The 19,386-nt window shown below is 48.3% G+C and overlaps 6 protein-coding genes across 6 annotated transcripts; 4 read left to right on the forward strand and 2 right to left on the reverse strand.

Moving 5' to 3' along the window:
• Positions 1-566: 566 nt before the first annotated feature.
• On the forward strand, positions 567-926 carry FOXG_19348 (uncharacterized protein; the record flags this gene model as incomplete). The annotated part of the gene is made up of 1 exon (XM_018399561.1): positions 567-926. The coding sequence occupies one exon, from the start codon at positions 567-569 to the stop codon at positions 924-926; it is 360 nt and encodes a 119-aa protein (XP_018242675.1).
• Positions 927-1,699: 773 nt separating this feature from the next.
• Positions 1,700-2,189, forward strand: FOXG_19349 (uncharacterized protein; the record flags this gene model as incomplete). The annotated part of the gene is made up of 2 exons (XM_018399562.1): positions 1,700-1,988; positions 2,047-2,189. 2 exons carry the CDS (start codon positions 1,700-1,702, stop codon positions 2,187-2,189), a joined length of 432 nt encoding a protein of 143 aa, XP_018242676.1.
• Positions 2,190-2,761: 572 nt separating this feature from the next.
• FOXG_06692 (uncharacterized protein) lies at positions 2,762-4,850 on the reverse strand (the record flags this gene model as incomplete). The annotated part of the gene is made up of 4 exons (XM_018385361.1): positions 2,762-3,175; positions 3,225-4,022; positions 4,082-4,681; positions 4,740-4,850. The coding sequence occupies 4 exons, from the start codon at positions 4,848-4,850 to the stop codon at positions 2,762-2,764; spliced, it is 1,923 nt and encodes a 640-aa protein (XP_018242677.1).
• Positions 4,851-11,675: 6,825 nt separating this feature from the next.
• On the forward strand, positions 11,676-13,459 carry FOXG_06694 (uncharacterized protein; the record flags this gene model as incomplete). The annotated part of the gene is made up of 4 exons (XM_018385362.1): positions 11,676-12,653; positions 12,704-12,726; positions 12,780-13,235; positions 13,303-13,459. The coding sequence occupies 4 exons, from the start codon at positions 11,676-11,678 to the stop codon at positions 13,457-13,459; spliced, it is 1,614 nt and encodes a 537-aa protein (XP_018242678.1).
• Positions 13,460-15,056: 1,597 nt separating this feature from the next.
• On the forward strand, positions 15,057-15,449 carry FOXG_19350 (uncharacterized protein; the record flags this gene model as incomplete). Its single annotated transcript, XM_018399563.1, has 1 exon — positions 15,057-15,449. One exon carries the CDS (start codon positions 15,057-15,059, stop codon positions 15,447-15,449), a length of 393 nt encoding a protein of 130 aa, XP_018242679.1.
• Positions 15,450-16,275: 826 nt separating this feature from the next.
• Positions 16,276-17,427, reverse strand: FOXG_06695 (uncharacterized protein; the record flags this gene model as incomplete). Its single annotated transcript, XM_018385363.1, has 1 exon — positions 16,276-17,427. One exon carries the CDS (start codon positions 17,425-17,427, stop codon positions 16,276-16,278), a length of 1,152 nt encoding a protein of 383 aa, XP_018242680.1.
• Positions 17,428-19,386: the final 1,959 nt, after the last annotated feature.

A 19,386-nucleotide genomic window follows, 5' to 3' on the forward strand; every position in this document is an offset into this window, starting at 1 on the left:
CCGAGAGGAGAGGGTAGAAAACTGATGGATGAAGCCTCCGGTATAGACCGACGGATGGAGATCCCAGAATGTACCGGATGATGGGAATGGGTCAACAAAGAATTGTAGGCTAAAGGAAGGCGCTAGGTAGGTTGAAACACGTTAAGCTGAATAGCATGTGACTTGGAACCAGAAAGATTTGAGGAGAGAAGCTGCTTGCTTGTGCATGGATCCCTTGTTGTATTAAGCGGCGAATTAATTGGTTTCTACGAGATGGAGAGGAGGATGTTAGAAAAGATACGGTCGCGTGACTGTAAAGGCTACAAGGATGAGAGAGGTCAGCAATGACGAGGCCTCTGGAGTGACGGTGAGGTTGAAGGGGAGAGGATGCGGAATCTCTGGGGTTAGGTGAATATGGGTGGAGGGTTCAGGGAGGGAGATTGGAAACGGTGAGAGAAGTCGCATTTGACATTTGTCGATTCATGCGCAAACACGATGCGATAGGGATGCGGTTTCAAGCACACTTTCTTGGCATGCAGGTGTTGAGACAGTAACCCTAACGCTTCGCGCAGCCCACCGCGGCGGCGATGGCATCCGTCACCTCCTGCTCGCGTATTGTCCCGGACCCTTTTGACCTGGGAATCCACACTCCTGCCAATCTCAATCGAGGAGCCCGCACTGCCCTCTTACAAAACAGCCCCGCTGTCGTGAATGGACCTGTTGGGGTCCCGCCCGCCTTCGGGAGGACGGCTCAAACGTCGTCTTCGCCTCTCAATGCGATCTCTACTCCTGCGGCCACGGAAGGGTCCCAGCTCGCCAACCCCGCCCCCTCCTCTGACCCTGCCCCGACTACTGAACAGCAACCAGTCTCTCTTATTGAAGCAGCCACTAAGCTCGCACGCGACCGAGCGGAGGAGTACAATGCCAAGCAAGTTAAAGGTATTTGAGGCCTTCTACGCTAAATTTAAAGAAGCAGCAAAATAATTCACCACTGGGCCTAAACAAGAATTCGCTTAAAAGGTTACCGATAGCTTCCTAAGACTCCTAGAATCAGGCGCTCACTAACGCCAAATCTGTTCCCGCACCTACTACCTACAGCGCCATCGCGGCCTCGCCCCCGGCTGCAAACAACGCCCTTGCCCACCAACCCCGACACCATCAACAACAACGTCAACAACAACAGCCCCCTCATCGCCAGGGACAACCGACTGCAGGCGCCCTACTACGAGTGGACCTCCGTGTATTCATCCGACTGGACGCCGAAGCTCCGGCTAGGGCCCACAACGACTACGCAATCCGGGCCCATAGGGAGCGTGGTTGTACAATTTCCGCGCATGCCGCTGAAATTGACAATTTTGGCTACGCTCAAGAAATCAACTAACTCAATCTAGGCACTATTGGTTACTATGCATCTACTAGCTCAGAATTGATCTGAAACATACAATTCAACCGGACATGACCGATAACACCATGATGGAGGCTCGTGCAGTGCAGAGCCAACAAAATGGGCACTGATCCGTTTCAAGATCTGCAAAGGCCAACAAGTAAAGCGGACCTAGTTTTAACAGCCCCGTTTAGATTCCAGTCATACTCGTTTCATGGGAGTAGAGCCATTCGATGATATGATAACATCTTCTATGTTCATCAAGTATACGCTGCTCTGTCAAAACCACCCTAACCTTCACAGTGCTCCAGTTACATTTTATCAAAATCAAGTACAATGGGGCCATCTTTGTCCATGAAACTTTCGCTGCTTGGGTTGGCTCTCATTAATCCAGTCCAATCGAATGATGGATGCCAGCCAGCAACTTGGAAGGCTAGTGTCATGGATGTTGGCGGTATCAACTGGCGGCTCAGTACTCTGACAGGATCCCAAATCGACGACAATACATGCGCTTTGATCCTTAAGAAGTATCACATCACCATCGATACATTTTACTACCTGAACCATAGGCTCAATAATGACTGCAAGACTATTCATCCCAATATCAGATACTGCGTGGAAGGATGTGAGTCCTACGCAAGGTCACGAAGAATGCTTGACATGAATAACTAATCGATCACTAGTTCCTGAGCCACTTCGCGCCTACAATGGTCTTTGTGGCCCGGATAACGGCAATGCGACCTGTGTAGGAACAGATAAGCAGTACTGTAACAAGAACACATGGACATGCGGGGACACACTGTATGTACCAGAATATTCTGGTTGAATCTGTCTGCGTCTTGCTTTTACCGAAGCAGGGATTTCAAACAATAACAGACGATGATTCAGTTAGTTTTCTGTTACAAGTTCCTGGAATTGGCATACACCCTGAGACGATGCAAGTTCTTGGGTATTGTTTCTGGCTTAATTTCTCGATATTCCTTCAATGATTGGTCACTTCTCAACTTGCACTACTGTTGGAAAGACTCTCTGTAGATGAATACAGACTATTTGGTGCACGAGATACTTCGGCCTTAGATAAGTCTCCCTCTGCATTGATAGAATTGTTACTAGCAGGATCCCGAACTCATGCTTTGTCATGCTTTGGAATTCACTGAATTCAATTCAGCTTCAAATATTCGTATTTCACCTGGAAGTGAAAAGTAAAAGCTGACTGAAAAGTGAAAGCTGATATGTCACCCAAGACTGCTCTTGCATCGAGAGGGCCACCTAAGTGGACTTTGCCTATAAATTGACCACGGTGCCTGGAATTTCTTTATGTGATGTGTCTGTTGAACTATACTATGTACTGTTAATTTACATGTGCTAAAAATGCCTATAATGAAGTCATGAACAGTATTAGAAGTTCTGAGCCTCTGTCTTCTTCCTTGGGTAAGGCTCGGCATGTCCCTCTCCAGCATGTTCTCCGTGCTCAATAACCTCGTCGTGGTGAACCTCAAGAGGAGCCATAACCACCTGAGGGGCATAGAAAGTATCACTAAGATGGAGTTTCTCAGGAGGAACGAAGACGTCAAACCATCGCGGGAGGATGAAGCCAGCGGCAACAATACACATAACGCCACAAGCGGACGCGAAGGAGAAAATGTGTAGCGGGTCGTTTCGCTTAGTGTAGAACAATGGGAAGGCGAAAGAAACGATGATTGCCAAGATTGGGGCTGAGATATATCGGAGGACGAAGCCCCAGAAGACTGGGATGTTCCATCGCTTTCCACCAGCAACGACGATGTTGAGATCCCGGCGAAGCTGGTTGAACTAGAAGCGTATTAGTAGAAGTTCTGCTAAGTACTAAAGTGCGACATACAGAGTAGAATGAGAACCACCACATCTTGGACAATACATTGTTTTTGCCAAACAATCCAGGAGGTCTAGAATCGGGCGACTTGGAAAGAATGATGGCGAGAATATTGGATGCAATGAAGATACCGAATCCAACACCTGCACCGGCAGCAGGGCTCACGGCATGGCCGATTGCTACACCGAGTACCATAGATAAAACGTAACCGATGTTGTAAACTAGGTAACCAGTCCATCCAATCTGCCCAACGACATCTTTATAGCGATAGAGGGTCGTAGCAGCTACACACTCGCACCAGACCACAAAAATAAGTGAGAGGTTGTTAATCCATGTGTCGACAGCGTCGAGGAGGTAGAAGCCGAATTTGGTACAATATATAAGGGAGAGGAGGAAGGAAAGAAGAATGATGACAGTAGTGATCAGTACTCGAGAGAACTTCCGACCCAATCCACAATCGCAGATGAGCGTGACAAGGGATTCGCTGAGAGCAAAAGCGGAGCTGAGGCCAAGAACAGCCAGCGTGAGGAAGAACAGAACAGCCCAGACGTTAGCACCCGGCATTTCTGCCAATGCAAGAGGGTAAGTCAAGAAGCCAACGGTAAAGGTACTGAGCGAGATGGACGAGTCGTCAGGCGAGTAACCCAAGAAACCAATGACACCAAAAACAGCAAAGCCACCAACAATTTCGTATAGAGAGTTGCAGAGTGCAATAATGAGAGTGTCCTGCACGGCATTGGCATGCTTGCTATTGTAGGAAGCATATGATGTGAAATATCCAAAGCCCACGCCAATGGAGAAAAAGATCTGTCCGCAAGCTGCTTGCCAAATACCTCCACTACCGAGCTTCTCACCATTCCACTCACCGAAATAATACTTGATACCAGTCGAGGCGTTGGGAGAGAAACTGATCGGCCAAGAATGATGATGATCATGATGACGGGGAGGCCCATGGTGAAGTAGACAACTCGGCCGGTTGTTCCAACGCCTTTGAACATGCACAGCCATACGAGCATCCACATAAAAGCAGCCCAGCCGACAGTCTCGCCAACAAAGCCTGTGCCGGGATACTCAACGTATCCAGAGCCCTCGGGAACAATGGGGTCGTCATTGGTGATAACATCCTGCATGTAGAATTCCTGTCCGCGACCGCTCCAGGGAAGAGGGCTCTCGAAAGAGCATCTAAAATAATGCATAATCCAGGCCAAGATAGGGACGTAGTAAGTAGCAACAATAAATCCGTTCATGATGACGGCCAAGCCGACACCTTTGGTATGCTTGTTGATCCCATTGAAGGCAACAACGACACTGCCGCGATAGGCTTGGCCAATGCAGATCTCGAGGCACAGAACTGGAATTCCGAGGAAGAAGAGGGCGATCAGGTACGGAATGAACCATTGAAGACCATTGTTGGCGAAGACGACAGAGGGATAGCGGAGAAGATTGCCGAGGCCAACAGCACCGCCCTAAAAATCATGTCAACGATTGAAAATGATTTGAATGGAAGAATGAGGTATGACGTACCATGGCAGCGAGCACAAAGGCTGCACGCGAGGGCCATTTATCACGGCCATCGTCTTCCTTATCTGCGCTAGGCGCGATAAAGTCGACAACTCTCTTGAAATTGAACCCCATAACTACCAGACTTTCTGTTGATACAATAAAGAATATGAAGTTGTGAGACGATCAAATTGGCTGACAATCGTGCACCTTGTCGCAGATCACAAAAAAGAGCGCGACGAGTGTGACATGAAGAAAAGCGCCAAGGGGGCAGGGCTCTCTAGCATTTTTATAACTACCTTACCTACCTACCAACGCCAAGAGCATTTCTCGGCAAGTCGTCACCTGTTTCCTCGGCCTGTATCATCGAGTCGAGGGGATTGCTTGGCGAAGGAGAGGATGCACCTATCCGCGCGTCGACAACAAGCCGTGCTATCTCTTGGCACGTACCAGTCCAATCTAGCGTAGCTAAATATGTGGGAATCTAGAGTGATGGGTATCATTATATGACAGCATGGACGACTTGGCAGAGCTAAGCCTTCTGCTTTTTTTGAGAGAGAGAAAGTGGGAAGACTCCACCTCCAAGTTTTCCAAGAGATGTGCCCACTTTACCCCATACCCACTGGAAGTTTAGTGGAAAGGTTCCTGGGGAGTAAGGAATCAGGTGGGAGGGGGCCTGGTCTTATGCGGGGAAGCGGACGCTCCCATATGTACGACTCTGAAAGCCACTAACTTGGACGGCTTTTTCAATGGATGATTCACAATATTGCCAAGAATGGTTAATAATAAAAGCTGCCCCCTATCTACTGGTTGGGCCTTTGCTATTATTGTCCAGTTGTTTCTTCCAGTGCACAACTTTATCAGATTTATGTCTAGATTTTAGACACCGCAGATATGTTAGTGAGCCATCGGGGACACGGACTCATCTTGCGATTGGCACTACTCCATAGTGAAATTAGAGCCTGAAATTGCGGGAACGTCGGGATAAGCATATCTTTCTGTCTGGCCACTGGCCCACTGCCTACAGGAGCTTCCTTTTTTGGAAGGTCAGTAAAATTGCTTGAGGACTCTGGTGTTTGTTGTCGAAATCTTGATGCAATGATTGGTTATACGGTCCTTTTGCAATACGTCCTCGGCTTATTGTTGTCCCAGAGTGCTAAAGTGCCAGATGCCATTTTATGCTACGGTTGACCGTGTTGTCAACTTAAAATCCCGAAGGTTAACCTACATTGCAGAACCGCGCTTGCTTCGGATACATAACTTAAACTGCTTGACTGTTGAGATATAGGGTGATCAGGGCGAAATTCGTACAGAACTTACGACTTTCACATGCGCCAAATCTGAGTTTCAACATGCGAATAATCCCTCAATAATACGTGTTCTTTCCTTCAAATACTTTACGTAAAATGAGTATCTCCTTGTTCATGAGCTGACATTGGGGATTTTCGACCTTCCCGTTTTTCATCCCAGCTTACAATTACGACAACGTGATACTCGTCACCCCAGATTCAGAGACCTGAGACCGGGGAAGGCTCTGTACCATAAAAACACGATATTTCATTTGCTGAGCGATTTAAGCCAGGCCACGGCTCCTTTGACTAATATTCATCTCGAAGTAGCGAGTCGTGAGTAAATGAGTTGATAAGGTGTTAGCCATGGCGTTCGCTTAACTTACACAAATACTGAGTCAGCAGATTACCAAGCTCATATCTTTGGTACGAGACCAGTCGGCGTGCCCGAAACATAACCTGAACCGGGGAATAGTAACATCATCAATGCCAACCATGGTTGCGAACTATTTGGCGGAATAAATCCAGTAGCTGGCCTCAAGAAAAGTCCAAAATGTTGAATGCCATAATTCGTCACGATCTTTTTCATCACTTGTGAAACAGGAAGAGACTAGTGCGGGACGGGATCCCTGTTAAAGCAAAAACGGGTTGATTGTATTGTTGTTAGTTCTAAGTTGCATGTGTCCGAGAGGAGCACAGCTCCTTACATAGTATCCACATCCCAGCCACCAGCAGATCGGATCACCTTAGCCACACTGTCTCAACAGGAAGAACGACGATGATTTCGTCCCGAATGCCCCCATTCTCTTCGAGACCATCTGAGCCATTCTGCCGTGCCTGGTGCTTCGGTTGTATACTCCGCTGATTCTGCTTCTTCATCTCAATCCGAAGCTGCCGGTTTACTTCTCTCTCAAGCTGCTTTGTTTCTTTTTCCCGCCGTTTTCTTTCCTTTTTCTCCTCCCGCTGCCTCTTCCTCTCTAATACCAGTTGCTTTTGCTCCTCTACTCTTTTCTGCCGCAGAGCCTTTTCAGTTCTCTTCTGGAGAACCTCCTCTTCCTTCTGCGCCTCCATTTCAATTTTCTTCTGGCGAGCTTGGGCGATCTTTCGCGGGCTAAACACCTGAGCTGAATTAGGATCCACACGATCAAAGATATAGTCTTTCAGGGCTTTACCACGCTGCCTGCGCTGTTTTTCACGGATAATTGTCTCACGGAGGCCTTGGTTCTCATGCCTGAGTAGTTCAACCTCGGCCTGAAGGCTTTCAAGGGTTCTCTTTAGCTTTCGGGCGCCTGTGTCAGAGCTGACTGAGGATTGCTTCACGACATGATCAACAAGTCGTCGTAATTCTCGTGCAGTAGGTTCTTGTAAAGCAATGGAATCATCCAAGCCACTTTCCACATCTGAGTCATCGTCCGTATTCTTCGAAACCTGAGATAGGACGACGTCCGGATCGAAAGGCTTGAGACCCGTCCGTCTCCACCCACTGGCGATGTTCTCCGGAGTGAAAGAAGCTTCCAATGCACCCCAGAACAGGACCCAAAACTCGCGTTTGGATAGCCCAGTGAGGCCTTGCGTCTTTGAAGTCCACTGAACAAGTCGGTTGGTATAGGCTGTTGATAAGGGCCCGAAAAGCGAGACGTCAAGGGGTTGCAGTCGGTGAGTAGAGTGAGGTGGGAACACCGCAACGATGATCCGATGCGCGTCGCACCAGTCCAAGAAGTCCATATTGATGTGGCTAGAGTGTCCATCGGTGATGAGAAGGCGGTAATCGCGCCCATTTCTTGCTTTCGCCTTAGTAAAGCGGTCGAAAACACCAATCAGCCACTCTTTCCCCAGTTCGTGACTCGTCCAGCCAGTTTCGGACGTGGAAAAGAAGGCTGATTGATGCTCCGGATCAAAGTCAGTGAGCCAAGTGTCCTGAACTTGTCCCGGCTTGCCCTGGTAGATGAGGAATGGGGGTAGCGATGTCATGTCTTGGCAGATGCACGCCAGGAATGTGATCCACGATCGGTTCCCATCCTGGGAAGCACCGAGCAATTTACCTTGCCTTTTAGCATTGACATCAAATACTCTCTTCGTTCGGTTGATTACGCCCAGGAGAAATCCCTTCTCATCCATGTTATACGTGTTCTGAGGTAAGATGTCGTATTTGTCGATTTTTTCACGGATCTTCCATGATTAGCAACGGACCAAAGGCGCTACGAGTCTGCTTACTAGATCAAAATATGCTCTATACCGAGAAGCATTGTCGGCTCTTCTTCGTGCTATATCAAATCCATCAAACCAGGTACAATCGATCTCGTTGCGATGGCGCTGGACGAAGCTGTATGGCCAGTTCTTTCCGACCTCGATTTTGGCTATGTCCTGGGCAAAATTTCGGATCATGGATAGGGTTGGCGGAATGCCACGCAGTGAGAGTTTACGGATATAAGTAACAAGATCTTGTTCCTGTTGTTTTGAAAGACGAGATTTATACAAAGAGTCGGCATCGCGTCTTGCCCTCTGTTTGCCCTGATGGCGGCGGCGCAGGGTAGTCTCGTCACATTCGAACTTTTTAGCGGTAGCAGCATAGTTAATAGATCCTGAGGTTCTCAGAAACTCGAGCGCTTTATCGATTGCTGCCATGGTTGTTGAGTTATTAAAGATTAAAGTTGGGAGTGAATATCGGTGTGAGTCCGGCAGATCATCGGATCCGGCGGATCACCGGGAAATCCCTTATATCAATACCGGGTAGCGGGGAAAACACCTAAAAAGGACAGAACAGAGACAGAAGCTCCTGGGGACGAGATTGATCCCCAAGTGTGAAAATTAACCCTATTTTAATTGGATATTAAACCTACTCGCGTATCTAACAAGATGTGGGCCCTTGACCGGTTTGACGTCATTTGCCGTATGGGCAATATATGGTTTAGTTCGCCATACAGGAATAAATCATACCATAAACCATTCAGGTCCATATGGCGTATGGCGTATGGTTAGAAAGCCTGCCCAATACCACACATATTGGACTTTTAGTGTCACATCGAAATTCCTTATTGGTCATACAGGGCTGTGCGGCCATACATGCAATCTGGAGGTGCATGAGAGCGAATGTGCGGCCCAAACAGGAAGCTCATCATTTATCACTGCGGTATGGGTGGAGCTGTGATTTTCTACGCGCCTTTGATAGGCCAATTTCGGCTCTTCGTGCTACAGCCGCGCATGTCTTTAGTGGCATTTATGAAATGTGATTACCTCGTACTGCAACAGTGACACCATAGCCACACTGATTAGTAGATTGGCGCAAGTGTCGGTCAAGTTTCCGAGCAGTGCAACGTCTTCCGGAGCGATATGCCAACCATCCTGTAGAAGTAGTAATATTGACTTGTGATTGTCGTATAATCGGCCACACTCGTTACAAGCTCTTTCTACTCTGACAAGATTCTGTCATCGACTTTATTATGTCTGTTTATCTTTTACGTAATATGGAGCACTGGCAGGTTTCACTCCGAAACAGAGAATTGTTTTCTAAAACCGCGATTAGAATTGCCAAACAATTATTCCATTCTTTAGACAGATGGCTCGTCAGAGCAGGCCCTTCCACCAACCCATGATCAATATCGAGCCGATCGTGGGAGGTACCCACAAACACGTCTGCTGCACAAGATACTGGGGTAGAAGAAGTCTTGGGGAGCGGAGGCCGGTCGACATTCCGAACCAATCGTCTTTCTTTCTTACATACTAAACAAATACGTCGAAGTCCCCAGCCAAAATCTACCTACGGATTACATTGGCAGTGATCAAAAGCAAGTAGGAAACTCTGTGAATATCTCCTTGATCAGTGAGGGTTTTCGAAGAAAAATTCTTGGTGCAAAGTATTGTTGAGTTTGGAGTAATTGTTGGAATGTTTGTCGTTTCTCTCGATTCTTTTCACCGAAGTGTCGAGGTTGCAAGGTGCTGGCAATTTACCTGCATCATGCGAAGCAATCCTCTCCCAGCAATTCCAGGTCCCCTGCAGAGATACCCCGCCATTGCGGTTGACCCTTGAAGGTGAGCATCGATGCACTCAGCCATGTCGGACAACAAGCCGATGTGTCAAGGCGAAGCGAAACATTGAACAAATTTTAGTAAATCTTAATATCCAGCAAGGAAATACTGTCTAGGAATGGGAATGCGGAATGGTCGCCGATGAATGAACGGCTATGAGCAACTATTAGCCACATCAGGCAGGTTTCAAGCAGCTTCTAGGCTACCATAGGCCTAGTCAATAACAGGCGCAGGGTTTATTCAAATCTGACCCCTCACAATTGCGGGGTAAATAGTCTATAATGCGTCAGACAACTACAATTTCTATACGCGTATACTGTATCATCCATAGCTTCATTTTATGCGGTCGGGCATTGAGTTCTGACCGTAGCCAACCGTATCTTTTCCTTTGGCCTAGGTAAAAGCACGTGGCACGTATTGAATGTACATTACATTAGAACTTTGACGTTCCGGTCCAATCCTTATGCTACAAGCTCCATCACCATCTTCGTGCTGCCAAGCCGTATTATCCCACCAATAAACTTTTCGAACTCAGAAGAAGCAGGAGATCAGTGAACTAAAAAAGCCCTCGAAAGATTAGGTGTCATTGATCTTGCACCGTGATCCGCCTTGGACCTGCTCATGTTGTAATGTGATTACATTGTTCATTATCCGAGGACCGAGAAGACCACGACGCAATTTGGTCTAGCGGGTTTCTAGAGTCGGAGTGAGCTACTTCCGACCTTCCCCCACCACTCTCTGAGTAACAGTTGTGTGATACATTAATCTGTCTACCCCAACAGCCGGACTTACGGCGACTCAACACGAATTGTGGCTCTCGAAAGCTTGTGCATTTACTTGTTCCCAGGGTTCAAATCCACGACACTCCACGACACATTTGTGAATATGGCGTGGATATGGATGCTGACTAATAATTTCGATGTGGAATGGGTGGAAATGGATCCATTATGGAAATGGATCCATATTGTGGAATTCGTGGAATGGAAACCTACTTCGTCCAACAATGGTAATTAATGGGTCCCGCCCGCCCTCGGTGACGTCAATGTTTTTGTCATTGGTCCATTAAAATCCGCCGTTGCTTGACGCAAAGGCAACACACCCACCGACGTTCCTGTTTCTTGTTATGCTGGATATTCGTAGCCGAACCGATATACCTATAGACGCGCCTTGCCGTCTCTCTCCGTCAAGATCCAGCTTTTGTAGAGCTGAAAGAGCCGTTGATTGTCCTCTTCTGTTCGTTCTGGAACGGATGTGGTTGACTTGGTAGGATGGGGAGTGGCCATTTCGATTTGGGGTAGTAACGCGAGTAACAGTGAAGCCCCCAGAATGGACTCATTGTGTACGGAGGAAAATGGGGTGGCAAATCGATGTTGTGTTGTTGTGGGTGATAGAAAGTACTTAGGATATGCGGGATTTCACAAGGAAATCAAGGTATTTTCGAACCCCACCTAAAATATTCCACGATTTCCACATGTGGAACATGTGGAAGGGGCTTCGTGGCGTGGATATGGAAATGCTGAAGCCCACGTGGAATGGAATGGAATGGATATGGATCCACATTATGGATCCATATGTGGATTTCGTGGTATGGATTTGAACCCTGCTTGTTCCATTCTCATACATCTTTCGGAATAACGCAACGATCATGTTTAGTTTCTTCTTTCAAGGGCTTGCGGCTTTACGGCTTCTAGGCCATGTCAGCGCTGCCGAAGTACAGCAGCTCACGCTGTTGTTACCAGCTGAAAGGCCTCCGTGGAGTGAAAAGCTCTCCCCCTCGCTTGCTGGGTTCAGCATTGAGATGGATCGCTGGCCTGATTGGGCTGGCAGAGAAATCGGGAAGCCAAACAAATATTTCAATCAGCTCCTGCAGAATCTCGGCGACCGTACCGGTCAGATGCCAACTCTTCGAGTCGGAGCCAACTCCCAGGACCGGGGGACCGTTGATCTTAGGGTCAAAGTGATGAACGCAACCTTTCCAAAACCCAGCCCTGATATCCCCAACCCCGAGGCCGATCATATTTATATCGGACGAGACTTTTACGCTCTATCAGGTAACTTGCCTATGGGTACAGAGTTTATGTGGGGTTTGAATTTTAAAGCCCTGAATAAAACTGAGACGCTTGCCCAGGCTCGTCTTCTAGGCGATACCTTCCAAGGAAGCCGTTCAGAACTGACGAAACATGTTCGGCTTGCACAGGTGGAATTAGGTAACGAACCAGACTTTTGGGGCGAGACCCGGTATTCCCGATCTGGTTCCTACGGCCCAGAGTGGGATATTCAAAATTACACCAACACCTGGGTTTCGTTCGCTAAAGCTGTCAGCGAGGAGATCGATTTTGGTCCCTCCCAGTCTAGGCACCCGTGTTTGTCGTCGGGTGCCTACACCGGCTTCAATATTCCCGAATGGCAACCGGAGGGCTCCCTCATCGGCGGAATACTCGCTGACAAGAAGCTTAAAGGCAAGATCTCTCAGTTCACTGAACATTCCTATTCAGGAGGCTACAGTGCCGGAAAGACATTCACTGTTGGTGACTTGATGAACAAGCGGGCTGTACGCGCCAACATGACCACCAGGACGGGTGGGATCAAATCCGTTAGGGGGTCGAAATTATCGTACATACTAGTAAGTGGCCAAATAAAGACGCGCGGAGGCGGTGACTAACAACGTTCTAGGCCGAAACGAATTCTTATGCAAAGTAAATGGGACTGTAACCTGGCGCTTTTATTGCATGAGACTGACTAACCACAGCCACGGGATCCCAGGTTTAAGCAACACTGTCGAGGGAGCACTCTGGATGGTTGACTGGATTCTTCTGGGCGCTTCAATTGGCGTCGAGCGTCTTTACATGCACCACGGCGTGGGCTTCCGTTACAATTCCATCCAGCCGACAAATGAGTCTGATGACGGGCTGAACATCGATCATCCCCACATTTTACCTTCCTACCACGCTTATCTCATTGTTAATGAGGCCATTGGAAAATCTGCAGGCTCCTATATTGTAGAGTTGCCCACTACAAATATCACACTGACCGCTTATGGTATCTGGGAGTCATCAAAGCTGGTCCGTATCGTGGTGCTCAACACCCAGGTCCACACCCAAGGTGAGAAGTCGAGCATCCAGGTCAGCATGAAGGGACTAGGAACGCATAAGCCTGCCACAGTCAAACTTTTGGAATCGGAGAAAACCAACTCATCCATTGGAATGTAAGCTGATCGCATTAATTCATCGAAAGTCGTACTTACGGAGCTAATTAGTATTTTGTTTGTGTAGAACATGGGCTGGACAGAGTTTCGAAACTTCATCGGGTGCACCGGAGGGCGAAATAAAAGTAAAGAAAGTCAAGGATGGCAGTTTCAATCTTCCAGCCTCATCCATCGCCCTTGTAGAGTTTGGCAAGCACGAAAGCAAGGGGTACTTCGTGGGATGAGCATTCAAGTGAAGAGTCTTGAGGCGAGTAAGATGTTTGTCAGAGTTTGTACACCAAGAAAACATCACCAACCAAGACTAGGTAGATGAATGAAAAGAACTCGAAGTTTCGGCAAAAACTCGAACACCAAGCTAAGCGGCTAAGGTTAACCACACCGACGGTAGTAAGGCCTCGCTCCTAGTTGAACACCCAAATCAAAGTCTGTCCTGATTACTACTAACTCTTTGTCCTACTGACTGATAAGCTATCCGGTAAGCAAGAAGGAAAAATAAGATGAATGAGAAATATTTTGCCGATGAGGTTCACTGTTTGCATTGTACACCAAATGGGGGACTGCCTGCCCGATACATGCTTTCTCCAACAGTACACCAGGAAGCGTCTTGGGGGTTTTCGCTAAATTTGTCAAGAAACAACAACTCATCGAAAACTCGACAGGAATTTCTGCTCCTCAAATATCAATGAATCTAAAAGGCCCAGGAGTTTCATAGCTGCTGGTTATAGTGATGCGTTCGGTTGGAAACTGTCCAACGATGTCCTAGTAAACCGTTGTATCACAAATTACAAATTCCCATGATAACTGAGACTGTGATGAACATGTTATAGCATCCAGATGTAGCACTTGAAGCATTGCAATAGAAGCCTTTTGCCTCTCTTTTCCTTCCTGTGACCAAAGTGCACAACCTGTTTCTGAATCCATGCGTTTATCATATTGTACTCCTTGACACACGGTCCATGGTAAGTGTTCTACGAAGTCAGCAGAATCGCGTTGTATGATTTTGTACTCTTTCTTCCTTTCACCCGAGCTGGTCTTTTGTTAGGACCAGGGTAAATTGAGTTCTAGGTTCACGATCCCTCCACACTAAATATGGGGCTCCTGTCCTTGTGATCTGGCGGACCTGATCTGTGAGAATGATTGGTTCCAACGAACCTTGTCACTACAACTGTGGGAGCCAGGTGTCTGAACAGGAGACTTTCCAAATAAGGAAGTACTAAGTGCGCGGAGGGGTGTCATTCTATATTACAATCACACGTCCAAGGCTTACAATATTTGCAACCTACAACAAGGTATCTGGTCTGAAGGAGCAAATACCCCTGTTGAGCGCTTAGCCTGAATAGGCAGGTACAAGTCCGCTCCATCCATGCTAGGTCACCAAGTCCGCAGCGTGTGAATGATGACGCCCAGCTATCACTCAATTCATCTTCTGGCCCCGTATACCAGAGTTCCTGCCGAAAAAAAGTCAATATGATGTTTATCCAAGGCACTAACCTTTCGCTCAAGGGGTATAAATAGAAGAGGTTTCACCATCTTCGGAGCATCGTTGATAAATATTCTCGCCCGAGCCAAACTGACAGCTTTTTGCGTGAGCTTCTTCTTTACGTCTTCTTTTGCTCCATGATGCTAGGTATCAGATCAAGCGGCCTCAAGGCCGTGCTAATTTTCTTATTCATTACGATTGTTCTGGCTACTTCCACCCCAAACCTCCGCCCACATGGCAGGGAGTGTGATCCTACGCAGGATCTACCTATTGATACTTAGAAGGTCGCGCATTTTGGTGAAAGGCCCGCCTGGTCACCTGACGGGAAGTTTCTGGCTTTCATGTCTAAAACCTACGGCGACGCCTTTCTTTATGATGTCAAGTCCAAAGTGGTCACACTCCTCACTGACTATCCTCATGGCGGCTACTTACGAGTACAATATCTACCTAATGGGGATTACTTACTCGTTGGTTCGAGTACTTTCACGGATTTTAACAGCACTCGTTATGGGGAGCAAGAAATGTTCATTTTGAAAAAGAACTCTCAAGAGCCTATTCCCCTCGGCCAAAAGATTCTGGAAGGAGTCGCTATCTCGCGCAAGCAGATTAGGATTGCCTGGGCCATTAGTAACAAGAACTACCCAGAACTTCTCAAACCCGGAGAGTCACTCATATATACCGCCGATATTGAGTACGTTACCATCCAGGACCACCTAGTGGGCGCCCCCACCTAATGGACCACCAAAATTTCAATTTTCCCATACAAACTCCGAATTTCCAAGTACATCGCATTCAGCCAAGAACGTAGATACTCGCAAACCTATACCAATGTTGTATAGCAGTTTTCATCAAATTTCCATATCGGCTTGACTTTTCCCCGTTCCGCCTTGTGGCCTAGTTCTCTAGCACTTTGAATTCTTTCGCATTTCTCCTCATGTACCTTAGGCGACTCCATCCACTCAAGCCGAACTTTCACCTAATTTACTCGCCACAACCCCTTTCGTAATAGTTCGCCGTTATTATACCGAAGATGACGTAGCTGAGGCTATATTCGACACCACCGATAGAGGCCTCTCACAGAATGAGGCGGCCCAGAAACGTGGAGTACCTCAGTGGACCATTTCGAGACGACTTTCCGGTCAAGCAAGCAGGAATGAACGTATCCAGGCCCACCAGCGTATTTCAAAGAGCCAGGAGGAGACTCTTATTCGTTGGGTGCTGCGACAAGAGTCTCTGGGCTATGCACTCTCGCACAGCCAGCTCCGCGCTTTTAGTGTCGGGTAAGAGTGTACACAGTTTGCGAATCTACTTACACTTTATATGTGGGGCTTTGTTTTATAAACAGGAGTTATTGTAGGAGAGGAAGGTACAGGTGCTCAATACTGTACAGAGCTAGTGGCTTAAAGTGCTAAATAGTTCATGGTAGAGCACCCAATAGCCTGAAATGCTGGCATGAGAAATAAATCTCTATTCTAGATTGTGGTGCCACTAAGTATCTATTCTCATTTGCCTACCCTGGTTCCTTTACTCTTCATCAACACCCCTTCACTCATCCTTAACTTAAGGCTCGTCGTCGTGGTAGTCTGGTGGTGAACCGCCGACTTCTTCATACGTGGGTGGCACATGAGGGCCCCAGTCCAAGTCCTTGCTCGTAGGGTCCGTGAGTATAACGTCGTAGGACACACGCATGACCCGTTCTGTGAATCCCTTTTTGGCCGATTGGGACCGCTCCAGCGATAGACAGAACCAGACATGGAGCCGGTGCGAAATCTCAAAGCCACCAGCCCATTTGTTATCGCATGCAAACCCTGGTCTGTCTTTCTGTGGCTGCCGGTTCTTGATCGTATAGTCAAACCCCATGTTCGCTTTTGAGTTCCCAGCAGTACCATCGAGTGCCCAGCCATCTTTTATTCCGCACTTCGCAAGCACTTGTGTGTCCCGTATCCGCATCACTCGACCCATGTCCGAAAGGGAAGCGAGACGGTGCTTCTCACACGCTGGTTGGGTAGTTTTTGTTGTCTGAACTATATGCCACTTGATCTCATCGAGCTTCCATGATTGAAGGTCCCCAATGGCACCATTAGAACCGTTCAATCCCTCTAGCTCGAAAGAGAATCTGTTGGAGTTCTCGGCGTCTATAACGGGCTCGTGATGGGTAATAATCGTGATTGGATCGACCGTGGTCACCGTTCGTTGTGAACTTCGAGGATCGGGAGGTGAACGCTTGACGATGATGGCATGTTCGTTCCTGGCCGTCTCGAGGGAAGCGACTCCGTGGCGGGCGAACTGGGTCTCAGTTGCAAGGCCATACTTGACCGAAATAAGTGAAGTTTCCATTGAGGCTGGATGGTCTCCTTCGATCAGAGCTGAAAAGGGGAATGTGTGTTTCCCATAAGCGAGAGTCGTTGGTTGAGTGAGGAGCTGACAGCTCGCCAGTTGATGGTTCCAGTTTCGGCAAGCATTGCAGTGTGACTTGAAGGGCCGTTTGTATTCGATGTGGAGTTTTAAGTCGGCATCAAGTCGGGCCATATACACGCGCTGTTCATGGACTTCAACAGTCACTTCGCCCGAGACCAACAGCTGGAGACCCTGTTCAGAATCGCTGGAGAGGGCAATGTGTGAGCTTTGGCTGATAGATTCCACGGTAATGGCTGAGCTCTTCTGACTGTTTCTTCTGAACGCCGAGGATAGATGGTCTTGAAAGCGTGCCATAGCTGCGAGCTGGATCGTGACAATGGCGATCGGTATCGGTAGTTGATGTTGATGGATGTGGCTTGCAATTTGAGCGACGCGAATCGTGGGCTGGCCTGATCATGATCCGGACGAACTGCCATCATGGGGAAGCAATTTATATTGATGGGCCGCATCGTGAATATCGTGACAACACCCTCCTGAAAAATTATCGATTATAAATTATTCATGAATTTTTCGCGATGGGCGCAGATCATCTCGGCCCCATATCGCGCCGTCTGACCGCCTTTCTCACAGCTTTTCCGGGCAGCTGGGCGCGCGGACCAGAGGTGAGAAGATTCTTACATCGCCAAATGTGCCAGCTAATGCAAAATGAGCCTCGAACAACGTGAGTCATCACCGGCTGTTTGGCGCCTTTTCTGACTGAAGGTCGGTGGCATGTTCCTAATGTGATCATGTGGGCGTCCTTGACCAGTCAGAAGCGCGAATTTTATGCAAGTTGCTGACGTGCCCCGCCTGACGCCAGACGGACATTGAGCTTAACTCCAGATAAACGTTTAGACGATGCCATCCCGGCATTTGTCGCTTCGACCCCTGCATCCGCCATTTATTAGGCCTCATCTGGCGCTGTCGACAAGGAGCAGCCGGGCCGTTAATCCGGGAGGATGAGTTCACAATAAACGGGGCTCCCGTGCAACTGTGGTTTTGGTGGGGCGTTCTTTGGGCTGCGAGGGATTTGCGGAGCACTCTGATACCATTGGTCAATGAGTCCACCTACCAGCAAGCAAAAAAAAAAGTTTCCCCATACAAACTGCTACTTTTCAATCCCCTCACAAAGAGGCACTAGAAATACGGAAAACAAATTGATTGCTATTTCCCAGTTCAGAATCGATTGTAATTCAATTTCCTCTTGGCTTTGTGACTGCACGGCCTGCACCAGGCTGGCGATCAATTCAACCATCAACTCAATCCCGTCAATTTTATGGAAGTTGAAGTCACGTGCATCGATTCAATCAATTCCATTTGACACTCGCATTGATTGTTTCAATTCCACCTAGATGCTTTCAACGTTGACCATCGGTTGAATTTATGTTATGTTACGTATGGTTTTCGCCCGGGGGGTCATCGGCTCCGAAAGTCCCCTACTGGGGCACAGGACGTGCTGGGCTAGAGGAATCGGAATCTATCTACACGCTAGTTACAGAAATGCTATTGGCCATAAAGGATTAGTCATTTCGCGACGCGAAATTAGTCTTCCCCGTGGCATCCAAGTTCCGCAAACGGGTCAGTAGACCGCACCCCATCCAGCATATCATCGGCACAAATGGCGCATCCCATCGAGCCCGTTACCCGTCAGCGGGATGACAAGGCGCAGCTGGCATATCGCAGCCGCTTTTGGAGCCTGATGTCAGAAGAGCTGAGATCAGTCTGTGTGCGGCAGCTCGGGACCACCTCAAGGTGGTCCCGGCCAGGTGAGGGGCGCGGTGTCGCCCTTCATCTGGCCGTGAGCATATAAGAGAGGAAGAAAAGGTAACAAAAGAGATGTGTGGAAGATATAGAGGTAAGGAGAGTCGCGAGTGCTTCTCAGGTCATCGTCGCCTAATAACGAGGGCAAATCTTTCCAAAGAACGCGCTGTCCTTGGACAGGTCGATGAATTTGCTGAAGTCTCTTCCTATTGCAAGGTTCACTGCCGTATTCGGAGAGGGTGCAAGCCTCATCCGATGACGCAGCGGTACTTTTCTGCAGTAGAAGATGTGATCCGGTGCTTTGCGTCGGCCACATGAGCAGACCAGGCGTGCGTCGTTGTGGTCGAATCTCTCGTGATACGCAGCGAAGTCCCCATGGAGGGATCTCGCTGCCAGCAGATGGTGCAAGGCTGCGCGCGGGAGCGAGAGCTCCGGCGGGCAGCCTGTGGTCGCCTTGAGATTGAGTCTTTTGTACTGCTCAGGAGCGGAGGTGGACCACCACGCCTGGAACGC

This window comes from Fusarium oxysporum, chromosome 3 (assembly GCF_000149955.1).
Source record: "Fusarium oxysporum f. sp. lycopersici 4287 chromosome 3, whole genome shotgun sequence".
In the NCBI taxonomy this organism is placed as follows: domain Eukaryota; kingdom Fungi; phylum Ascomycota; class Sordariomycetes; order Hypocreales; family Nectriaceae; genus Fusarium; species Fusarium oxysporum.